Here is a 24958-nt window from a genome sequence, read left to right as displayed (position 1 = left end):
AGGAAGAATGAAGGTGATATAAGTATGGTGACGTCACCGTACTTGTATTCCATTAGGAGTTACAAATCCCTCTGCCGCTGATCCTGTCAAAGGATCTGCGAATGGAAGACGTGGATGTGTGGGCGGGGCCATGCAGAGCTGCACCAAATTCAAAAGCATACAGCTGCCTATGAGGAGAAGATCCCCGCGATTCAGGTAAGTGGGGAGAAGGAGGTTTGCAGTCTGACCATGTTTGATGTTATACCCTGAATATGGGTGTAACATGAAATATGGTTAGAAAGGGAAACTTAGCTGTTAAGGCAGCGCAGAGGTTGGTCTGAAAAACCTGGCATTGGGCTCCCATTTGACTAGTGGAGAAAAGGCAAGGCATGCCCCCACATCTTACAATGCAATGCCTAGTGCCAATGTGACCTACAGGCAGGTCCAAAACATGCTAACTTTAAAGGAGAACCCGCCTGATCCGGGGTCCTGCAGCAGTCAGCGCTCACCTCTCTCCCCCTCCGCAATCTCACGTTTAGTGCAAGTCAATGGGTGCATAAGACGTGATGACGTCAGCGGTCCTTAGAATACCAGAGCCCAGGGGCAAAAGAGGCTGGGGGGAGCGGTCTAGCAGCACAGAGGGACCAAGGGTCAGGTGAGTATATTTGATTTGACCCCCCCCCCTCCTAGACAAAATGAGCACTTGCCCTTGCAGTGCAGGAGTAGCCCCACTACATGGGTAAGTTGTTTTAAATTCCCAGAGTTCTTCAATAAAACCTGTAATTGCATTGGCCCTTCACAGAAGTTAATGGCCAAACTGGGTTGATATTTGGTAAAGCAAAAGGTTTGATGTCTGTTGTCTGCCTGCTTTTCCTGAGATATGAGGAACAAGGTACAACCATTGTCTGAACTACTAAATAGGAAGCCCAGCATGTAGAGGTCATGGCTGCCCCATGTACACATACAGCTACAATATTTATATGGAACATGGTTTTTAAAATATAACACCTATCAATAATGTAAGTTACATTAATCCATGAACAAATACATTTATCTGTGTTTGATGGGGTAGCGCTGGGATCTAACATTGATCCTATTGTTATGATGTAGGATGCCTCAGATCCTTCTGTCTCTTCATGTAATCCCAGACAGACTCCATGATGGTGAGATCAGGGCTCTGTGCTGGCCAAACCATCACTTGCAGAACTCCTTGTTCTTTACGCTGAAGATAGTTCTTAATGACATTGGCTGTATGTTTGGGGTCATTGTCCTGCTGCAGAATACATTTGGGGCCAATCACATGCGACCCTGAGGGTATGGCATGATGGATTAGTATCTGCTTGTATTTCTCAGCATTGAGGACACCATTGATCCTGACAAAATCTCCAACTCCATTGGCAGAAATGCAACCTACCTGGAGTGCCCAGAGGTACAAGGTAATATAAAATATATTTTATATATAAAATATTGGTCAATTAATTCCATAGCCTCCATAACAATAGGATCGCTGTTAGGTACCATCGCCTGCGGGGATCCTGTAATACACCATAGTAACTGGAGCTCCTACGATGCTTTCCAGCAATCTTCCGGGTTCTGCCCCTGTGCCGAGCACCTTTCCCTCTGCTTTGAAAATACAGGTGTGGGGGTTCTCAATCTCCACACAGCGGCCATTCAGCACAAATGCATATACATTTCATATGCTTCTGTGGTCCTTCTGATTCCTTCATAGATGGATTAGACCTCCTTCTGATGGGCATCTGAACTCCTAACAAGGCTTGATTTCCTCCACCAGAGACTGTGGGACATAGCATTGGGTCCTAAGTAACCTTAGACCTCATTCACATATCTTAAACTGGCCATGGTCCAGTAAGCCGTAGATACCTGCGGCCAGGGTCTTCGGTGTTACGATCAGAGGCGGCCACTGAGCCTGAACAACTCAATGGCAGCCTGAAGGAGCCGGGGCTGTCAACATGTATCCACAGATCCAGCAGTTAGGGATAGCTATTCAACCATAGATGCAGATGATTTGCATGGAAGGCCGAATGTCTGTCTGTAACCGCTGGATATGTGGATACATGCTGACAGCCCCAGCTCCTTTCAGCCGGTCATTTAGATGTACCATCTGAGCAGCCGCCAATGATCGAAACACCAGGGACCCCGGCCACAGGTATCCGCACATCCTAAACCAGCAATGGTGCAGCAAGTAAGATGCGGATACCCTTGTGTGTTGGGATCATAGGCGGCCGCTCAGCCTGTGCATCTCAATAGAGTAGGGGCTGTCAGCATGTATCTGCACATCCAGCGGTTAGACAGACCTATGGCCCTGGATGCAATCTATCTGCGTCCAGGGTCAGATATCCTAAACCAGCCATGGCCACTGGATGTGTGGATACATGCCTCCTTTCAGTCTGTCACCGAGTTGCACGGGCTGAGCGGCCGCCATTGATGGGAACCCAGCGCGCAGCTATCCACAGTATATTTGCCCCACCATGGCCAGTTTAGGATGTGTGAACGAGGCCTAACCATGCTCAGTTCTTTGACAATTGTTTTCCTGATCCTACCCAGGCTCAGACTAGTGCGATGTCAGATCACCTTCTATGAGATGACTTCCTCCATTGATGAAAAAGGTTCAAGGTCATTAGGAAAGCCCCCTGGGGTAAATCTGCCTCATAAGCTCCTATTGTATACAGTGTTATGTGCACTCAGGTGCTTTGGGGAAGGTGCATTTTATCTGTACAAGCTCCTGCAGCTACAGGCCAGCAATGGGGGTCCCCCAATAGGAATATTTAATTGATAGGAGGCCCAGACACAAGAATGGAGCAAGCAGCCCCTTAAGACCCCAGTGGGCCTGTTATAGAGGCCTGTAGCGGTATGGTGGTTGTAACAGCAGCCCACGCCATGTGCTGGCAGCCCGGGAACACTTCCCAGGCCACGTCCTGCCCCTGGCAGCAATGCAGAGCACTCGCCCTGCCTGTCCCCTGCAGTCACCCTCCCCCTCTTTCTCCTCCTCCCCGCGCAGTGCGCGTGCGCGCCGGGCGCAGCCTCCTCCGGGCCTTGCAGTGCGTGACGTCAGCAGCCTCCGCCCTCCGCCGCTTTGCTGCATCACCAGCTGAGTGCCCAGGCCCCGAGCACCCCCAGCGCTGCATGCACTGCCCTCACCGGAGGAGACATGGCCAAATCCGAGCAGGTCCTCGTCCTGGAGCCCCAGCATGAGCTCAAATTCAAAGGTAGGGACCCCCGGGGTGAGGGGGGGAGCATTGCACAATATCCTGCACCCTGAGATCGCACCGTGTGTGCCGGATGTGATCGCAGCCCGGTGTCCTTAGGGGGCTGTGTGTGTGTGACCACTGCGCTGTGCATACACCGTGCCCTATAGGCTGGAGGAGGGGATCACATTACAACATTGGATGCAGATCAGAGACTGTGGACATGGCACAGGGGGGATTGTTCTTACAATGTTCAGGGTCTGATGTCATCCCATGGAACATACATGTGTCATATGTACAGCCTGTGATGGCGACATGGGATCATATACATGTGATATGGGAGGACAACATTTTATCCACATCCATGGGATCATATATGTGACGTGGGGGACAGCATTGTACTCGCATCCATGGGGTCCTGTATATGATATGGGGGGGGGCAACATTGTATTCACATCCATGGGGTCCTGTATATGATATGGGAGGGGACAACATTGTATTTACATCCATGTTCCTGTATATGATATGGGGGGACAACATTGTATCCACATCCATGGGATCATATATGTGACGTGGGGGACAGCATTGTACTCGCATCCATGGGGTCCTGTATATGATATGGGGGGGACAACATTGTATCCACATTCATGTTCCTGTATATGATATGGGGGGACAACATTGTATCCACATCCATGGGATCATATATGTGACGTGGGGGACAGCATTGTACTCGCATCCATGGGGTCCTGTATATGATATGGGGGGGACAACATTGTATCCACATTCATGTTCCTGTATATGATATGGGGGGACAACATTGTATCCACATCCATGGGATCATATATGTGACGTGGGGGACAGCATTGTACTCGCATCCATGGGGTCCTGTATATGATATGGGGGGGACAACATTGTATCCACATTCATGTTCCTGTATATGATATGGGGGGACAACATTGTATCCACATCCATGGGATCATATATGTGACGTGGGGGACAGCATTGTACTCGCATCCATGGGGTCCTGTATATGATATGGGGGGGACAACATTGTATCCACATTCATGTTCCTGTATATGATATGGGGGGACAACATTGTATCCACATCCATGGGATCATATATGTGACGTGGGGGACAGCATTGTACTCGCATCCATGGGGTCCTGTATATGATATGGGGGGGACAACATTGTATCCACATTCATGTTCCTGTATATGATATGGGGGGACAACATTGTATCCACATCCATGGGATCATATATGTGACGTGGGGGACAGCATTGTACTCGCATCCATGGGGTCCTGTATATGATATGGGGGGGACAACATTGTATCCACATTCATGTTCCTGTATATGATATGGGGGGACAACATTGTATCCACATCCATGGGATCATATATGTGACGTGGGGGACAGCATTGTACTCGCATCCATGGGGTCCTGTATATGATATGGGGGGGACAACATTGTATCCACATTCATGTTCCTGTATATGATATGGGGGGACAACATTGTATCCACATCCATGGGATCATATATGTGACGTGGGGGACAGCATTGTACTCGCATCCATGGGGTCCTGTATATGATATGGGGGGGACAACATTGTATCCACATTCATGTTCCTGTATATGATATGGGGGGACAACATTGTATCCACATCCATGGGATCATATATGTGACGTGGGGGACAGCATTGTACTCGCATCCATGTTCCTGTATATGATTTGGGAGGACAACATTGTACTCACATCCATGGGGTCCTGTACATGATATGGGGGGGACAACATTGTATCCACATTCATGTTCCTGTATATGATATGGGGGGACAACATTGTACTCTCATCCATGGGGTCCTGTATATGATATGGGGGACAACATTGTACTCGCATCCATGGGGTCCTGTATATGATATGGGAGGGGACAACATTGTATTTACATCCATGTTCCTGTATATGATATGGGGGGACAACATTGTACTCACATCCATGGGGTCCTGTATATGATATGGGGGACAACATTGTACTCACATCCATGGGGTCCTGTATATGATATGGGGGGGACAACATTGTACTCGCATCCATGTTCCTGTATATGATTTGGGAGGACAACATTGTATCCACATCCATGAGGTCCTGTATATGATTTGGGAGGACAACATTGTATCCACATCCATGGGGTCCTGTATATGATATGGGGGGACAACATTGTACCCCCATTACATAGAGGACTACAACTTTGTACCCACATCCCATATAGTAGGACAACATTGTACTCACATGACCCCATCTATAATGAGACGTTGCAGTACCTGCCCCCCTCTTTGTATACACCCCATTCAGTAAGTATCTAGTAGTGTACATGGCTATGGTATGGGATTCTCTACAGGGAAGGTAATACAACGACAGCCCTGACCCCTCATCTGATTGGCCGGTCACTGTACCTCTTCCCCGGTGATGATGACGACGACGACATCCTTGCCCTGGAATGACTGCAGTGATGGTATTTCCGGGGGAGTGGGACGGCTGTGTAAAGCGGATGATTCATGGCGCTGATATGAGAACATCCCGGCGCTATATTTAGTAGCATTATTTGGCCGCGGTCACGCTCGGGATTGGGCGGTATATTGTCCTGGAGGTGATTGTGCTGTGATTGGAGCATTCCCGGACAGGAATGTCTCTGGGTTTTTGGAATACAGTGGTACCTCGGTTCACAAACTTAATTCCTTCCACGATTCTGGTCGCGAACCGAATTAAACTGCGATCAGACCGCGATCTGGACTCGAGGAAGCCACGGCCATGTGTCCGAGCGGGGAAGATGGCCGCGGCCATGTTCGTCACCCGATGCAGTTGGAAGCAACATTTTGCAGAACTTCCTGTTTGCAAACCGAATTGTTAGCGAACAGAAGCGTTCGTGAACCGAGGTATTACTGTACATTGGTGATCCGCTATTCCCTGAATACAGATGTCGGTACAAGCCAGGAAAGATTTCCACAAAGTGCGCCGTTAATGGCGATAAAGCGCGGGATTGTGCGTCTGAGATAAACTCTGCGTCTCATGAATAACTCCCCCCACCGGCCGGTTAGGCAATCGGCGATAACCCCGTGTGACCCCTCAAAATGGATGGAAATATGCTGGGGTCACTCTATAAAGGGAACCTGTCGAGATGATAATATAGGAACTGGAGGCGCCAGGGCTGCCATCGCTGCTTGGGGATTCGCCGACTTGCTTGCTCTGGATCCGTGACTGGTCAGGTAATGAATTCGGGGCCCTGTAATATCTCGGGAGCAGTGACGCCGTGCAGTAGCCACTTTATATTGATAGTTGCCTGACTGTCAGTCCACACTTTCTGTAAGCATGCATCAAGTGAAGGCGGTAAAGTAGAAACTCCTGATCCGCACCTACCTTGGACTTGGTATCAGCATTCCCTGTGCAGCAGAGCCTAGCCTGGGAGGGGGAGAAGCAGCAAAGGGAGCCAGTCCCATGTGCAGCAGTTCAGAGCATGACGATAAGAGGAAAGAGCAGAGAGATGGGCTCATCAGACTGTCGCTTCTCTTGTCATTGTCCAGTCACAGGCTGGGGGCGGGACAAGACCTGTATGGGGGCTCTATAGGGTTTGTGTTCCTATAGGAATGCAGATCCCGCTTGAAGCAGGTCAGATGCACCTTTCAGTGAATGTTGGGTGAACTCCGATCTTCTTTAACTGATGCCATCGACCTAAGCCCATCAGCACCGGCCCGTAGTGTTACTTAACTGCAGCAATGGCTTTTTCCTGCCAGATAGGGCTGTGCTATGTGGCAGACCTGTGTAAATCTCGGGACTGGATAGACAGAAGCCTATGGCAGGTAAAATGGCTCCCATGCATACAAGTCATCTGTTTGCCTGAGGTGTAGCTTTAAACCTGCTGACCTAGGAAATGAGGGCGCCAGAGCCCACCTCCTCAGCCTGCTTCCGCCAGTATCCCTACGGGACTAAGCGGCCTGAAAATGATGATCATTAAATATTTATAGAACTCCATCAATGGCCAGGAAGGTCACCATTTACCCGATCAGGAGGGCTTAGTCTGGTGATAAAACCGGAGTGCACGGAATGACATCCTATAACTAAAAGGGCATTCCAGCTGTAATGGAACTACAAGTCCCAGGAGGCATTGCAAGACTCTGTGAGCCCACAAGCATGACTCCCAGATGCATGATGGGATTTGGAGTTTTTTTTCTTCATCTCAATCGCCTACCCCTGCTGTGAGTGTTTCTGGAGTTGTGAATTGTAGCTGACCCTGTTCAGATCACATTGACATGTCGCTGTCATATCAGCGGACAATCAAATCCGGATCAGAGAATGGCGTTCAAAGTGCAGGAACCCGTAGCAGACAGCCGGCGATACTTGTCACTTATCTGCACAGTCTGCTTATCAGGGTTCCGTCACTTTGCTCTGTGCTGTAGGTCTGACAAGTTGGATATGCTTACAGGATGGGAGAGCCTCATCGGTTTGGTTCTGGCCCTTCATTGTCCAATTGGCAGGATGGAGATTGAGAGGGGACACTAGAAATCAGCCAGGCGGGATTGTGCCAGTTCAGAATAGTGGATGCTGAACTGTACGCATAGAGCAGGGGTAGGTAATCCATCTGTGGTAAAACGACAAATCCCATCATGCTTCTGTCTCTAGGAGTCATGCCTGTGGCTGTCAGTCTTGCAGTGCCTCATGGGATTTGTAGTTCCAACACAGCTGGGGGGTCGGAGTTTGCCAACCCTTGTTTTGCAGTGTCTTGGGACATGACCTTTCTAATTTTGGATAAGGGTATGGGCAATAATATTGTAGTGACTTTTGCTCAGGTCCTGTCCAAGGAACAAAGCACTCCCCTTCCTTATTTTAGTAAAAGAAACATTTTTAAGTCTGTGTCCCTGATAAATAGATTCTCCATCACTTCCTGTCCTGACAGGCAGTAAGGGATATGACTATGGTGACACAGGCCACAAATAAAAACCAGGTAGAGGCCTAGACCTGCCTGCACGCTGCTCTGGTTACTTTGTAAAGCGCCCCAGATGTCCGAGCACTATGCATATTGTGACTTCAGGCGGGAAGCCGGGACCTTGGCCTGCTTTCCAAACCTCAGTATTGGCTGGTCGCTGTGATGGACATCCTCGCTATCCAGTACTAAGGCTTGGGATGAACGCTAGCCCCTTTCTGTGGCCACCTCTTATGAGCCTGCATTGCCATTCTGCTTCCAGAGTAAACATAGGGCTGCAGTTGTTGTGTTCCTTCTGAAAATGCTCATTGGTTGGCTGTCCCTGGTCTGGACCCCAAACTGGGAACAAGAACACATGATCCGCATACCTGTGCCAGGTCAGGGACTCAAAGGTTAGGAGCATTTGGATGTGCATGGCAAGCAAGTGCAAAGCAAGACAGAGAGCCGATGCAGTTCTTATTATAGTGTTCTTTAAAGCCAGTGGTTTCATGGCAAGCATCTTTAGTAGTTTGTAGAGCCCCTTCTGCTACGATGACTTGCTGCAAATGAGGTTCATAGCCAGACACCAGCTTCTGATAAATCTTAGCCTGTTCCTCATGAGCAATGGCCTCCAGTTTACTAATCTTCTTCTTTGGTTCATGTGCTGCAACTACCTTCTTCTAATCCCAGCAGAGATTTTCTATGGGGTTCAAGTCCGGTGACTGTGATGGCCACTGTGGTATCTTCCAGGACTTCTTCTACAACCAAGCTTTGGTGAAATTTTAAGGTATGCTTGAGATCATTGTCCTGTTGGAAGGTCCAATGACGCCCAAGCTTCAGCTTCCTCACAGACTGCATGATGTTTTCTCCTAGAATTTCCTGATACTTCAATGAATTCATCTTGTCTTCCACACACTGCAGGTTTCCAAGTGCCAGAGGATGCATAGCAGCCCCAGAGCATCACCGAGCCACCACCATGCTTATTTGTAGGCATTCATTCTTCTTCCTCCAGACATAGCGCTGATCCATAGGGCCTCAGTGCCTGTTGTCACTAGGGCTGCAACCAACTAATCTATAATGAGAACAGTTGTCAACTATTCTCATTATGGATTAGTTGGTTGGACCCCCTAGCTCTCTCCTCTGCGCTGGGAGGAGGGCACATCAAGCAGTGGGCGGGTGCTATATTCATCTATTGCAATTTGAACTGGCCAATAGCAGGCTGGCTATTGCACCAGCCCGCTACCTGCCGTATTTACATCCAGCTGCCGTCTGTGGAATCTTGCCATTGGCAGCTGTCGTTCCCTGGCTGAAGCTATTCAAGTGCTATGTGCTTACACTACAATCATTAAAAAAAATATATAAAAAGGTGGAAAAAAGTCATTTTCAGGTTTGGCCTGGAAGGTGCGTTACAGTGCCATCATTTTAATGGCACACCAAATGCACCATACCACCATGCTTTGCGTTCCAGTGCAGTGCAAGTGCAAAAAATTGTGCATGCAGTTTTATTCTGACGTAAACTTTGTTTGTGACACAGCATTTGTGTATTTTATCTTAAATTTAAGGATGGTGTTTAAATTTTTTTTTTTTTTTTATCCGATTAATTGAAAAATTAATCGGCCAACTAATTGATTATAAAAATAACGATCAGTTGCAGTCCTAGTTGTCACCAAGTCTTGCTGCAGGTCTTTTGCAGTCACTCGAGGGTTTTTCTCAACCTGCAGTCTCAGAAATCAGATTGCAGCCATTGATAGCTTCCTTTTTCTGCCCCGTTCAGGTCGTGTAACTTTGAACTTGTGAACTATGATCCCAAAGGTGTCTCTAGTAACTTTCCGTGCCTTCGCTATCTGTGCCTTGTTTGTGAAGGGCGATGATCTCTTCTCTTTACTTTTTTGATGATTCTTTTGGCTAAAGCTGGCCATACACTTTGCGATTTTCTTTCAGGAATTTTCGTTGCTGCCAAGAACCCTCTTCTCATTCTAGCTCGAATACCCCATCATGCGCAGACCAATGTCTACTTTGATTATCGTTCGTTAGCAATACTAACTTGCCCAATTTCGTTGATCGACAGAACAGATTTTCGTTTGCGCATGTGTAGTGTTCATGTTGCAATTTTTTACGTACAAAAACACCAATAATCCATTGATTTTCGGACGATTAGAAAAAAAAAATTTCCAGCCTCACCGAGACAATTCGGCCAGAAAAAAATCGTTGGGTTCCCCATCAACTGATCGATTATCGTTTTAAAGACCATTCGCGGGCGATTTCCACAGAATAATCGATAGGTGTATGGGCATGCAGTCATTGGTGACACTCCACAAACCCCTATCCAGTTCAGGTATTTCATGTGCTCTAGCTCCAGCGCACCGGGTGCAGCTAATGAAGCCCTTGATTACTTGCATCAGGTGTGCATGGGACATCACCTGTTCTGCAGATGTGTGCTCTTGTGAGGGATTCTATTCAAGGCGTTCAATCATCCCACGATCGTACGATATTCGTAAGGTGTATGGGCAGCCTGCGACCACATTTACTGTACAGTCGCACGATTTTCGTATTACGACCACGCCGGAAAAGGTTGGTAGCACGTTAGCAAGACGAAAGCCGCACGGCCCGAGGGGCGCAAGCGCACATTGCCCGCTCAACATTGCAATTATCTGTAAGCCCGCCCCTCAGCGGGGAGGACTTGCGATGATCGCAAGTACGATCTGCCTGTCCAAGATAGGCAGGTCGTACGAACTATTAATCACCTTACAACCATCGCACGACGAAAGTCATGCGATGGTTTAAGGTGTATGGCCACCTTGAGACTCATTAAAGTTGAATTTGGGGAAACCACGTAAAACATTTGTTGTGTTGACCTATTTCAATTTATTTTCTTTGATTTGTTCATTGCTAACATTTGAAAGTCAGTAAATCTTGCCAATAAACCAGATTTGCAATGGTGGTACAATAAAAAATATAATTAATAATAATAATAATTTAAATTTTATATGTATGTATGTATGTATGTGTGTGTTCTTATATATTTGCCCATTAAGCATAGTGGGAATGTGCAAAGTATCGCAGTCAATCACATTTAAGATCACTATATGATCAGCTGTTTGGCTGCTATGGGTTAATGAACCTTTTCTTTGTTACGTTTAGAATGAGCCCCATTATGTAGACAACCTCTGTACTCCAGCTGCGGTGAAACTACATATCCCACCATGCCTATTGGAGTCATGCCTGTGGCGCTGAGTTTTACAATAGCTCATGGCACTTGTAGTTCTCCATCAGCTGGACTGCCGAGGTTGCCCACCCCCGCAGTTGATTGCTGTCCCGGGAATTCCTTCCTACCTCCGGTGAAGGCGTTGGTGTACAGTCATCGTTGTGTCCTGCTCAGTAAAGCATTGTTATGGTGTACTGACACAACAGAAGCCTTTGCACCGAGCACAGGACTGCCCTGTGTTTTCCCGAGTGGCCCTGTTATCAGTGAAGTGTCCTATGCCCCCGGTGTTATTGAGTCAAAGTGCTTCACTGATTGTGCCGCTGACTCACATTCTGAGTGATTTCTTGTTCAATATGGCACCCAATACCCGGTAACATGAAGACAGCAGCTCTAAATTCTGGTTCCATAGGCTTGCTGGTTGTTTTATGCACGGGTACGGCATGGGAGGACAAACCATGGAAGCCAATGTGCCTTAAACAGACCCTGTTACCTTGCCCATTAAAGGTAAAGTGACAGGGCCTCTTCAAAATTTACCAACACCGTTATACTCGACTACACAGCACTTCCTTCATCTTAGTTGTCACAAAATACTCGGTCGGCTGGTGTCAGAGGTTACGCGGGGCAATGATGTCACTCCCTTTACCATGTGAGAGTTTGGGACCTAGTGATTGTCCACTTGGTCCATGCACTGCTTCTTATGAGAAGGTCATATCTGGGGGCACCAGGATCTTTGCAATGTGAAGGTGAGTATAATTGGATTTGTAAAGAGAACCTGTCATTTTTGCCCTGCAATGGACAAGCTTACATGATCACAGTACTGTAAAAGGTTACAGCCGCTCCTTGAATCTTTATATTAAAGTCAATAAAAGCCCATGGCTCCTTAATCTGCCGGGAACTAGAGTGGATTAACTGGCTTTCGAACTCTGCTTTCAGGTAATATGTGTACGTTACAGCTGGACATAACAATAGGTGCCATTTGATGACATCATTGTGAGGTCATAACCCAACTATTGACTTTTTTTTTTTCTTCCGAGAGAGACATATGTAGTCTGCCATGGCTGACCTCCTCCTGAAAATGCTAGTGGCCTGTCTATCTGTGCCCTCATTTATAGTCCCCAACCCAGAACAAGCATGCAGGCAGTGAGGTCAGAATGTAATCTGAACTCCGATACCTGTTCTAGTACTCCAAAACAATGAAGTCTCTGGATCAGCATAAGAGGCAGGAAAAGGGTATTTTCAGCAACAGCAATTTACATATTTCTTTCAGGTTCCCTTGAAGCAGTCAGTATATTAATATGCATGTTATGTACTTTGTAGGGAACACTGAGCTGTACAATAACATGTATGTGTGTATCACCCAAGCATGCATGTTATGTACTTTGTAGGGAACACTGAGCTGTACAGTAACATGCATGTGTGTATCACCCAAGCATGCATGTTATGCATTTTGTAAGAAACACTGAGCTGTACAGTAACATGCATGTGTGTATCACCCAAGCATGCATGTTATGTATTTTGTAGGGAACACTGAGCTGTACAGTAACATGCATGTGTGTATCACCTACTGAGCTGGTCGTGTTCTAACCTGCAGACGGACTACTGTCTTGAGAGCTGGCGTCCGGTTTGGGTCATAAGGTACCTGTAGACAAAACAGAACCTATAGGACATAATAGCTGTATACTTGTGTGAATAGGATATTTTTAGATCCACTTCAGGGTTTGGATTACTATGGACCAAAGTCTTCCTGGGACACAAGGGTTTCTTTAAATTTAGGATACCCCTGGACATTACAGACTGTATGATCTGTGCCAAACGTTGACCCACCCAAGCTCAACAGTAATCCATATAGCAGCTGGGAAAGTGGTGGCGTTGTACACTTCAGTGCAGAGATCACATTCCAAAAATATCAAATGCAATCCAAACGTGATTGTCCGGATGGCTTGTGTCTCTTTCCACATGAAGCTATGTCCATAGTCTCACTGCAATTTATAAACAATGGAGGTTCTCAAATCAAAAATCTCTTTTTGGAGAAAATGCTGAGTCTTGCTTTCTACAGTGCTTGTTATGTAACCAGACTCCTGGGCATTTGGTCATGTGATATCTACTGAGAGATCACATGACCAGATTCCCGAGTTGTTTTTGTTATGTGAGCAGCATTAAGAGGGAGCCTAGAGCAGCTGTTATGTTTGTGTACAGGCCCACTTCATATGCATCTTATAGGAATGCTGCAGAAGTTATATTGAAGCAAATCAGTGTTGGGGGGGCGTAGTGTTGGCCTATTCCTGTCTAGCTCGTCATGGGGGGGAAAAATCCCCTGTAATTGATTTTAGTTGTAGGGTAAGTCCATGTCCTCCATCGCAGTCCTGTCGCCGGCAAGTATTCATGCTTGTATGTGTCGCTCCTTTGCCAACTGGATGAGTCCACCACTTTCACTTTCTCAACGTTTACTCTGCAGCAAGAGAGCGTCTTGCTTATCCAGCAGGAGAAGGAGCAACGCATTCAAGTAATTAAGTCAGGGGTAGGCAACCGCTGCCCTCCAGCTGTTATTAAACCTCAAGTCCTATGGGGAATCGCAAGACTCTGACAGCCACATGCATGACTACAAGGGACAGAAGCATTTGTAGTCTCACCACAGCTGAAGTGCTGAGGTTGCATACCCCTCGAGTAAGTGTTGTCACTGCACATTTTATCCTGTCGCTGATGAGTCCTTGCTATTAAGTATTAGCCGCCTGGATCAATAACATGAATCCTAAGCGGACTCTCTCTGTACGGCACATGTCTTCAGTCCGGTGCCAGGAAGCAATTAAAGAAAACGTGTCCAGAAACAAAACTCAGAAAAGAAGCTGCACAAAATAGGCATCCCCAGGGGCCCTTTAGTTGAGCCCCTGACTTGTCAGTTGCAAGCAGGCTTTTAGAAGGATCCTGTGGTGACTTCATGTAACTCTTCACATGCAAAGGAAGGCTGAGTGTAAAGGAGGATTGAACTGGCTGGACCCTTGGTGACCGCTGTCAGTGAAAATGGTATATTGTATGTGCAAAATTGCTTTGTTTACCTGGTTTGTGCTTCAGAGCCCATTCACACCACATCCAGATCATCACCAGACCAGATTGTTTTCCGAACCCAAAATGCATCCTAATGTATCCCTATGCTATTTCTGGCCTCTGTTCACACCAGCGTAGTACGTTCCAGACCAGACCAGAAAAATACCGTCTGGCCTGGAATGCACTGGAACTGTGGGCAGGTTCACACCATTTTCCGGACCATATGTGGTCCGGAAAATGGTGTGAACCTGCCCTTAAACATACATGTATCCTTTTAAAGCAGGGCTAGGCAAACTCTGGCCCTCCAGCTGGGGAACTAAAAATCCCATCATGCATCTGCTTGTGTCATGGTGTCATGCTTATGGCTGCCTTGCAATGCCTCATGGGATTTGTAGTTCCACCGCTGATGGGTGGATGCGATGCAATGAAATTTAAAAGGCAGGTTTTCCTTGCTATTGTGTCTGTGCCACACATCCAAATTCTTTCATTCCTGCCGTGAAGTCTCACTCCTCTTACTTCAAAAGATTTGATGGAAGGCGCCTGTGTCTTACCGAGCTACAATGCTGTGTCACTGTACTACCCTAGAGTATAATTCATAGGTAGAGGGTGACTTTAAAGGAGCCAAGAGACACGCAAGGGTCTGCCCTTGGGGCAAGCTGCACCTGAGCATTCCATAACCTGTAGGGTCAGTTCTGTTCCAGAATATATGTCTATAGAGGTGGGAAGGGCAGGGTGCAGCAAGCGCCTAATGGTCAGTAGTGACCAGAGAAGGTTTTCTAACCTGTCCCATCACTCTTTCCCCAGACAAATATATATATATACTACTTTTTTTTCCCCGCTACTTTTTTATTTTCACGAATACCACAACTGACTCTGTGATAAAAAAAAGTATAGGCGCTGCCATTGCTGGCCTCCCCTTTGGCTGCCATGCTGAAGCGTTGGACATCTGAGTGTATGACCTGGAACAGATGTAGGCTAAGGGAATTGTCATACTCGTCTCCAGCATGCTTGTTCGGGGTCTGTGACTCAATTATTGAAGCCAGACATCTAGCATTTTCTAAAGAGGGCTGGCAATGGCAGCCTCCATACTGTTCCCATGCCAAAGTTTCCACAACGCTCCGTTTTTAATAAGGTAACCTCCCTAACTAGAACTTCTTTTGTCTCTGTATGCGCTATCAGACATGAAGGGGTGTGTGTGTGTGTGTGTCCCTCTGAGACATTCAGCTGTGAATGTTGTGAATAGAGCTAAATCACGGGTGCTCAAATTGCACAGCTGTTCACAGCGTAGCCGTAAATGGCTCAGCAGAAAAAGTGAGCATACTTAAGTTTGCCACTTGCCGACTGCAGCTAGTAAATATAAAATGTGTATTGTATTTATCTTAATAGTAAATAAAAGTAATTCACCGGCATCAGAGCGACCGTGTCACTGTCGCTCTGATGAAGGATCCCTGTGCGGACCGGAAACGTTAGCACCGTATGACAGTATGTGACATTGGGTATTGAATAAACATATCAATACTTTAAAAACCCTTCAAGTGTGTGCCGGTGAATTACTTTTATTTTCTATTAGTGTTTTGCACGGCGCTATCCGTGTGGTCACCTGGGCACCACATATACCTTGTGGTTTTGAGACCGTGGCAGTGCGAATGGGATTTGGACTTTATTGTATTTATCTGACTTTTCTTTGTCCCCAAAATAATAAAGAAACTATATATAGGAAACACTCAAATTTCCCTTTAGAAGAAGAGTCATGTGCTGCTGCTGTACAGAATCCAATTAGATTTCACAAGTCACAATGGTGAAACACTATGTCTGATTGTTTGCTAGTGGGGTAAAGGGGAGAAGGTGCTGTTGAGGGGGGCTCACCATTGTGGTGATGATCATCGGTAGGCCAAAGTGCAGGCAGAAGGCAGTACAGTCTGCTTGGAGTCTGCACGAGTACATTATGTGTAAAGTGGTGTCGCTCTGTTACTCCATGCAGCAACAGTATAGAAAAGCCAATGCCGGGCTTGATCAGTTAGCCTGAGCATTGCTAATCCTGCTACAAAATGTGTACAGGGTAGCGTCTCATCGTAACGGGGATCAAGTGTGTATTTGTCGCCATTTTCCTTCACAGGCTAGAAACTGAAATGAAGGGTCTGATTGACTCCTGCTATCAGGGTGAGCGACTCTGGTACCCAAGCCGTGCTTTAACTACAAATACCAGCATGCCTCTGTCTCTGAAAGTCATTCATGAAACTGTCAGTCTTGCAATGCCTCATGCGACTTGTAGTTCCACAACTGCTAGAGGACCGAAGTTGCCCACCCCTGACATAAGGCCTACTGGGCCTTTGAATGTTCCTGCTGCTGTTGCCATGACAACCAGTTGTCCTTTTATACATGGAAGCATAACATAGGAATCTGGTTGCTATGGACAACAGTGACTGTGCTTCCTTTACACAATTGAGGCCTATTAGGATTGGTTTCTGTAGCTATTCTGAGTAATTTCTCCCTCAGACATTGATGAACGAGCTCCTTTCCACAGATAAGGGAAGCGCACGTCGGCCTTATCGCGATTTATCTGCAGTCAGCCGAATCGTATGCGTCTGTCATGTTGCGCTGGACGTGCGGATTCACCTGCAGCTCCGGGGCTGAGGTTACACGATTGTGTTTATGACAGATAAACAAGCCGGGAATGGCTGGAGTGTAAGAGAGCCTCCGATTAATATAAATAAACTTTTAGCTGCCTTGCCAGCCCTTGTAATTGTAGCCAGGCCTGGTCAATGCTAATTACATTACTTAACTGGCTTTATTGCCATACTGCAGCATGTGTCACATCAACCGCTGCGTGTTTATGAAGTGCTAGAGACACGGCCCATGGCGAAATCTGCCCAAGAGGGCGAACGCCATATAGATTTCATCCAAGACAGCCAGGCAAGGATGCAGGGACCAATCATGTGATCTAGGGGCCACTTTAGGAGCGGTGCCAATGGGTGTGTGGATGGAGAACTTCTCCCTTGGGTGGGAGGCAACTCCTTCCCCACTGCGAGGATGTGCTTCAGGCATAAACATACACGGTCCGGCTATATGAAGGTGCACGTGTATGGTGAAATTGAAGGAGCCTTCATCAGTGGGTTGTGTCTATATGCCTACCTGACCTCAGCTTGAAGTGCAAGTCCAACCTAAATGTTTTTTTTCAGTTTAAATTAGAATGAGGAACATTTAGAGCCCCTGTTGGATTTCTACTGCTATCCGAGGATCCATTAGAGCCTAAGTCGGTGGAATTTTGTTGACTTCAAACAGGATCTGCAGCAGTTTGGCGAGTCTTTGGCTTGGCTATAACCCGGATCCTGCCGTATCGCCCCTCTACTGCCTACCAAAAGTAGCACGGCCTAAAGATTTACCCGGTGCTCCCTACATATGCCTACCATGGCCTCCTCCAGTCTCTTTGATGGGAAGTCCAGCAGCAGACAGAGAGGCCACATGCGGGCCGGCTTTCCATTGAAGTGAATAGAATCGGCTGTATCTGTATGCACATATTGCAGAAATTGAAAGAAAGGCTGTGCGGGGCTTGGCCGGGCACACTGCAGAAATCTCACAGGAACTGGGTTACAGGTAAGTATTGAGTATGAGCACACTACTGGCAAGGGGAGCCACGAAGTGCACTTATCCTTTAAAGTCCTAAAGTAAAAACGAAGCCAAAACATTTTTTGTAGCTCTGGATAGAGTAAGTGGCGGTTATAACCCATCAGCTTTTTTTGTTTGCCATCTGTGTCCCGTTGGGGGCATTTTCCTTCGCAGCACAACTAGTGTCCCCATTGGAAGATTTCCCATCTATTCCTGTTCTGATGACCGCCCCAAATTTTGGATTTTCTTTCCCTTTCAGTGATCATTTTCACCAGGACAAAAAGAGAGGGTTAATATCTCTAACGGGGACACAGGCTGCAAAAAAAACCTGGACGGGTTCTAAACCCTCTGCATTCCGACCAAAATGAAAAAAGAATGTTTGCCTTGAGTTGCACTTGAATTCTTTTCTTTCCTCTTCTACTATCTGCTGTACTAAATACCTTGAAAGGACCGTTCATGGTCAACGTACCAGAGAGTATGGGGATCTGCAATCCCTATGCATGTACCGCTATGGCGTATGTATGAGTTTCCTCAATTTGCTCCAATTTTTTCCCCCGCAAACTCCTTACCCCCCACCAAAGTCAGTCCCAGGGAGGTTGGACTGTAAGCTCTTTGGTAGCAGGGACTGAAATGAACGTTTGTCGCTCTTTGTAAAGTGGCGCGCCGTGCCGGTGGTGTATAAGTAATTGATAGAGAGTTCAAAACAAGAATGACGAGAAACACGCATGTGGCCCTGAGCAGCCAGTCCAGGCTTGGAGCCTGCAGGAAATAATTGCAGCAGCGAAATGTACCTTTTAATGACAGCAGGAAAATAGGTTCCTAAATTTAGGCTCCAGCTTTATTTTTCTCCAGTGCTTTGACTACCTGATTCTTGGAAAGAGTCCAGCGCTATTTATAAATGGTTTGGATGTTAGCGTGGAGCCAAGGACCTGCGGCAGTAGGTCTGTAGGTCATAGCCAAAGAGCAGGGTTGACGCAGTTGTGTGTGTGTGAGAATGCGTGTGCGGTATATAATTCTGGAGCCAGGTCCATTGACGGTAACTAGAGTGAGCCTCAAAAGTTGGCTGCTTCTAATTTGGTCCTCGCTCTTTCCAGCTGGAAGGATATTCCCGGAATATAAATACGCCATACATTGCTGAGGTGTGCAGGAACATTGTTAATATGACTGGTCTCTAGTTACATGTGTGATGGGACCTGTGGTGCTAGTTGCATCAGAAGGAATTGAAAGGGTCAGGGGTGAGCAACCTCGGCACACCAGCTGTTGTGAAACTACAAGTCTCATGAGGCATTGCTAGACTCCGACAGCCACTGGTTTGACTCCCAGAGGGAGAGGCATGCTTTGTTGTTTGAGGGCCCATTCAGACCACATCCAGATAATCTCCAGACCAGATTATTTCCAGACCCAAAATGCATCTTAATGTATCCCCATGTTATTTTCGGCCTCTGTTCACACCAGTGCAGTCCGTTCCAGACCACAAAAATACTGCATATCTCATTTCGTCTGGTGTGGAATGCACTGGAACTGTGGCAAGTTCACACTATTTTCCGGACCAGATCTGGTCCGGAAATTGGTGTGAATCTGCCCTCACCACAGCTGGAGGGCCAGAGTTTGGTGCCACCTGATCTAGATGGATGACTACACACAGATGGGAATTGAGTCCATGAGCACATTGATTCAAGACCACATGGCCAAACACTGCTGACCATTGTCTCCAGGAGAAAGAAAGTGATGGGGGATCTTTAAATGATACTGTTCTCACTGGGACAGAGTCGGAGGGGAACTCTTCCAAAGGGGACAAGCTGTTCTGGCTTTTGACTTGGTGATCTTCTCTTGTCAGTGGAGCTGGCTCCTGCAAAAAAAAAAAACCCTTCTGGCTCCTGAATTGGATAGACCGGCTCCTGGATTCCATATTCATTTATCCACCCGTGGCTGAATGAGGAAATTGTATGCAGTTCTGGAATTCAGGGCAGCTCAGTCTGTGGAATCCATGTCTTTGATGAAACAGGTGCAGGTGATCGAAGCTGAGAATCTAGTTCGACAGGTTTGGCGTTCTTAAGACTTCGGAAGCCATGATCCAAATGCTGCGGCCACAATTGTCTCTGTAAGCGACACCACGTTTTGTTCAGAATGCTGCTCCTCTTATTAATGGGAAGGTGTCATATATAGAGCTGGACACAGCACTGTAGAGCACACTGAAGCAATATAGACGTCCCTTTGTACATTCATGGTGTGCCATGTTTGAGAAGGTGGAACTGATATTTCTAAGCAGATTATAACACTCGGTGTGGTAGTAAAATTCTACATTATTTCCCCATTACCTCCCCATTGGCCATTATTAGGTCCTCATTGGCCGGCAGTGGAATTGAAGATCTTTTTGTATGCAGTAATCTTTCAATCTTTTATCGGCAATGAGCAGTGGTTTGTATGTTTTTGTCTTGTTGACTCTGCATGAAAGTATTCTCATAGAAAATTGAATTGTAGGAAAATATTGTAATGTGGGTGTGGACAGCCTATTCTTTGTATCACTGGGTCCCTGAGCTGAGATTATGTTCCAGAGCACCAAAGGTTACAATTAATGGTGTGACTAAGCAGGCTTTTTGCTGTCACTTTAAGACCTTGATGGTAAATTTAGCAGTAGGGCCCAGGCTTTGATGACACTGAAGATGTACACATTGGGGGGAATTTTATCAAAATCTGGAGCAGTTGGCCATAGTAACCAATCAGGTTCTCTCTTTAGTTTGTTCAGTTAAGCTTTGAAAATGAAAGAGCGAAGCTGATTGGTTGCCATGGGCAACTGCTCTAGATTCTGTGTTCTCCAGTGTTGATAAATTCCCCCAGTTGGGTTTGGCCAGATAATTTCTATCTGATGCCATGGACAAAAAAAAAAAAAAAACACTTAAAAAAAATGAAGTCTACTGGGCCTCATATGTTTTTGTTTCCTTTAATGCAGCGATACTAGTTTTTTAGTTATTGAGTACCGGCATATTTTTTTTGGTACTCGCCGATACCGAATACTGATACCAGAAGTCCCATTAGGGATTAGCGGGAAGTCATCTATATGCTCCCTCGTCACCGGGTCACGAGGAAGCATTGAGCTGGCTTTCTGGCTAACCAGGAAGTGGGGGTCGGGTAATGACTTGGCATCTGGCTTCCTGATTGGCCAGCTTCCCGACCAATCAGGAAGCCGGCTGGCGAGTAATTACACGGCGCCCAGCTTCCTGATTGGCCAGGAAGCCGTCTCCATGCTACCTCGTCACCAGGTGATGAGGCAGCAGGAAGAATGTAGCCGGCTTTCTGGTCAATCAGGAAGCCGGGTGCCAAGTCATTACCCACCTCCTAGCGTCCTATTTGGCCGGTAAGCCAGCTTCATGATCCCTGTTGACAAGGGAGCATGGAGCCGGCTTCCTGGCCAATCAGGAAGCTGGGCAGCGTGTAAAGACTCACCACCTGGCTTCCTGATACCGGGAGTTCCGGTATCGGGACAGGCATTAGAAGCATTTGGACGAGTACGAGTGCTCGGCCAAAAACTCGGTATCGGTGCATCCCCTCAGAGCTCCCCACCTCCCCCAATGATGGCTGGCAATCTAATCATTAATAGGGAGCTTTTTAAGAAGCTCAGATTCACAGGATAAAGCAAGGAGATCCTTGCACTTTTTGTTCTCCAGATACATCTTCTCTAGCAAGGAGAACAGTAAATAGTATGGTAGTTACATCACCAAATCTCACTCGATATCTGATGAGACTAGCAGCCAGAGGCTGCAATTTTTAAGGAAAATTGGCTACCTGGGATTTGTGCAGCCCTGACCTGATAAAGAAGTGCCCTGCTGTTTTTGAGGAGGATTTGGGTACAGCTTCGGCACAATTAGTGTTTTTAGATGTTCCCTTTTAAGTTCAGGTCCACGCTAAGTTGTGTTTCCAGCTTATCCTCACAAATGACATTCTCTGCCGTGTGCGACTTGTTTTTAGAAGGACCGAAGCAGAGATGTGGTCAGTAATGTCACATGAATGTCACAAGCCCAGCCATGGCCTTCTCCATCATTAGCCTTGTTAGTTCTGTCATGGGGAACCATTTATGAAAACTAGAGTGTGAAAGAACTCTTTACCACAGCTTACTTTGCCCTCGTGTTCTTCTGTATATGGTGTATAGACTACAGGAGGAAGTTTGGTTCCTGTGGACAAGAACATTTAGTTCTACCTTCAAGCACCTGTTTTAATATGCACATGTCTAATTACTAGAGGTGCACTGAAATGAAAATGTCAAAACTGAAATGAAAAAAAATGTCAGGCCAAAATCGAAAATGTTTTTTTTCTAACTTTTTTTTCAAATTTTAAAAAATATATTTCTTTTTTTATAAACTTTTTTTACTTTTTTTTTTATTAAATATTTTTTACTTTTATTGTTGGGGGCTTCGTGGAAATATTAGGGGTCTCAACAGACCCCTGATATTTCCCTTTTAAAATAGAAAAAGAGATTGAGAACACAAAGTCCTCTATCTCTCTTTCTGCAGCCCCTGTTACCATGTCCACAATCATGAACGAACAGGAAGTGATATAGATCACTTCCCATTCATTCATAATTGAGGACACAGTAAGCATACTATGTCCTCAATTATTTACAAACACACAGTGATCACTGACCTGCTTCTACACCCTCTCCCTCCTAGATCCGCTCAGCCTCCTGTGACAGCAATGACAGCTGTTTCCACCCACACCGCCGCTCTCCTGACGTGCCACAGAAGGCTGAGCGGTGCGGGGAGGAGAGACGCCGGCCACTCACGGCGATCTCCTCCTCTCGCACCGCTCGTCCTCCTGTTAGTTTTCTCTCCTCCCCGCTAGGACACAGAGTAGCGTCCAGCGGGGAGGAGAGAAAGCAGGGATATACCACTATTTCAACCAAAAAAATGCACTTTCGGCATTTTGCATGAAGTGCTATTTTCGGCCGAAATTTCGGGGCAACCTTCCTAATAACACACAGTAAAGCAGCAAGAGGTAAATCGTCAACCGGAGTACAGGTTGCCCAGATGTAAGGGGTTTGAAAATTGTAATATCTCTTCAAATGAATTCTAGCTAGAAATGTGAGATAATGAAAGCGTTTACATTGTCCAGGGACAGGGGACTAGGTGGGGGACATTATTTTGATGTCTGGGGTTCGGCTTTAAAGCGAGAGGGTCAGCATAACGGGAAGCTAATATTATCCCAAGCAGGTTTCCCTTAAATATGGTATTGCTCTTTGCCCTTTGGGTTGCGTGTTAAATGTGAAAAGGTTGGAACTTCTGTATGTTTATACTTTCATAAACAAGGCCTAGTAGGGGTTCTGGAAAAACACAAAGGGTGGACGTGCATACTCCATGTTGATGGAGAGCTGGCTGGGCTCCCACTCAGAAGCGGAGCACCACGTGGCGGTAAGGCCAAGCTCCGTGCCACCATGTAATCTTTGTGCCGTCTCAGACTTCTGTCATGACAAGCGTCTTCTCTCATTTCAGGTCCTTTCACAGATGTCGTTACAACAAACCTGAAACTCATGAACCCCACAGAAAAAAACATCTGCTTCAAAGTGAAGACCACTGCTCCTCGTAGGTACTGTGTGAGGCCCAACAGCGGGATCATTGATGCCGGCTCTTCCATCAATGTGTCTGGTAAGTGCTGTGCCAAGAGATGTAATACCTTGCCCATCACTAGGTTTTTATTTGTTGTGCAGACTGTCGCTGAGCAAAGAAGGAAAACTCTTTTTTTGTTTCTTTATCATATCCCTAAAGGCGGGTTGTCTGTTTTGAGGATTGCAGGAAATCCTGGGTCCTCACATCTCCTTGTCATAACATGGAGAGAACACCCCCAGCGGGTCCAGGGTTTCCCTATTACCGTACTAGGGAATCTGCAATTACAGGACTTGTTTGCCATCTGCTGGTGAAATCTGGCATTGCTTATATTTTTATAAGTTCCATTCACTTGTCCCTTCATTGTTTATCCTAATACCCATTTTTAGGATGGCTCCTTTCCCTTTGCAGGGTCTCATGGAGCCCCCTCATTCATGCACGCTCTGGAGATCGGACTACAGAGACATGTGTGCACGCTGCCTGCACTTTGTCGCACAGTCGTCACTGTGTTTTGCTGATGAAGGGACCATTGATGGTTCCGAAATGTTGCTTTTTGCACTGCGTCACCATCATTGTTTAGCGTAAAAGGCGTTGGATCTTGGAGTGCAGGTGACTTCTTCATGTACTGACACACACACACACAGCCAATCTTCAATTGGCTTTTATTTCCTAAATGGCACTATAAAACAATTTCTCTTTTTTTTTTTGCCGGACAGGATTCGATTACATTGATTGGGGGGACAGTGATCTGGTTGTGAATTAGGATGATGCATATAAGACATGGATTCAGTACATATGTCATGTGATGTTAATGTACACAGACTGAGGAATTGTGCTGAACTCGGCGTTTATTCCTGAGCAGCAGCACTCAAGGACGTAACCTCACCCTGCGTGTTTCCATTTTGCTGAACAAGGAGCCACACTGGCTTCATCTGTCTCTCATAGATGCTGCCAGGATCGTAATCCCTGTGTACTGAGCTGGTGACCAGCATGCAGATAGTCCAGCCTGTATAAAGGGTTACAGAAAGCACAGCTTCAAAATCAATCAGTCGGAGGCGTAATTGCTACACCTACCCAAATCCAACACATCAGCATTTTCCAGGAACTGTTTGGCCAGTGGGCAAAACCGCAGTCAGCAGGAATAGATGGTGATATGGTTCAGCACAGTGCCGGTGTGACACCTGACCAACTTCTTAGTATTAGAAGAAAGTGGCTTCAATGTCACACAGAAAAGAGATGAGAACAAGAGTATATCTGTTAACATACATCTCTCTATTTCCATCTATCTCCCATTCCTTCTATCTATGCCTTTCCAATCTATTGAGTCATCTATCTTTTTCTTTCTTCCATTCCTTCTTCCTTCCTTCCTTCTCTCCTCCCC

At 46.5% G+C, this 24958-nt stretch overlaps 1 protein-coding gene across 1 annotated transcript in view; it reads left to right on the top strand.

Moving 5' to 3' along the window:
• The first annotated feature begins 2998 nt into the window (after window positions 1-2998).
• VAPB (VAMP associated protein B and C) overlaps window positions 2999-24958 on the top strand; it is a 28771-nt gene continuing 6811 nt past the window's right edge. The window contains exons 1-2 of the mRNA XM_018574773.1: window positions 2999-3206; window positions 23467-23619. Of these exons, the coding sequence (XP_018430275.1) occupies window positions 3149-3206; window positions 23467-23619 (211 nt within the window). The 5' untranslated portion in view covers window positions 2999-3148. The remainder of the gene's footprint in view (window positions 3207-23466; window positions 23620-24958) is intronic.

Source organism: Nanorana parkeri, unplaced genomic scaffold (genome assembly GCF_000935625.1).
Source record: "Nanorana parkeri isolate BGI_ZX_2015 unplaced genomic scaffold, ASM93562v1 scaffold50, whole genome shotgun sequence".
Taxonomy (NCBI): Eukaryota; Metazoa; Chordata; class Amphibia; order Anura; family Dicroglossidae; genus Nanorana; species Nanorana parkeri.
This window is presented reverse-complemented; position numbering and strand designations above follow the sequence as displayed.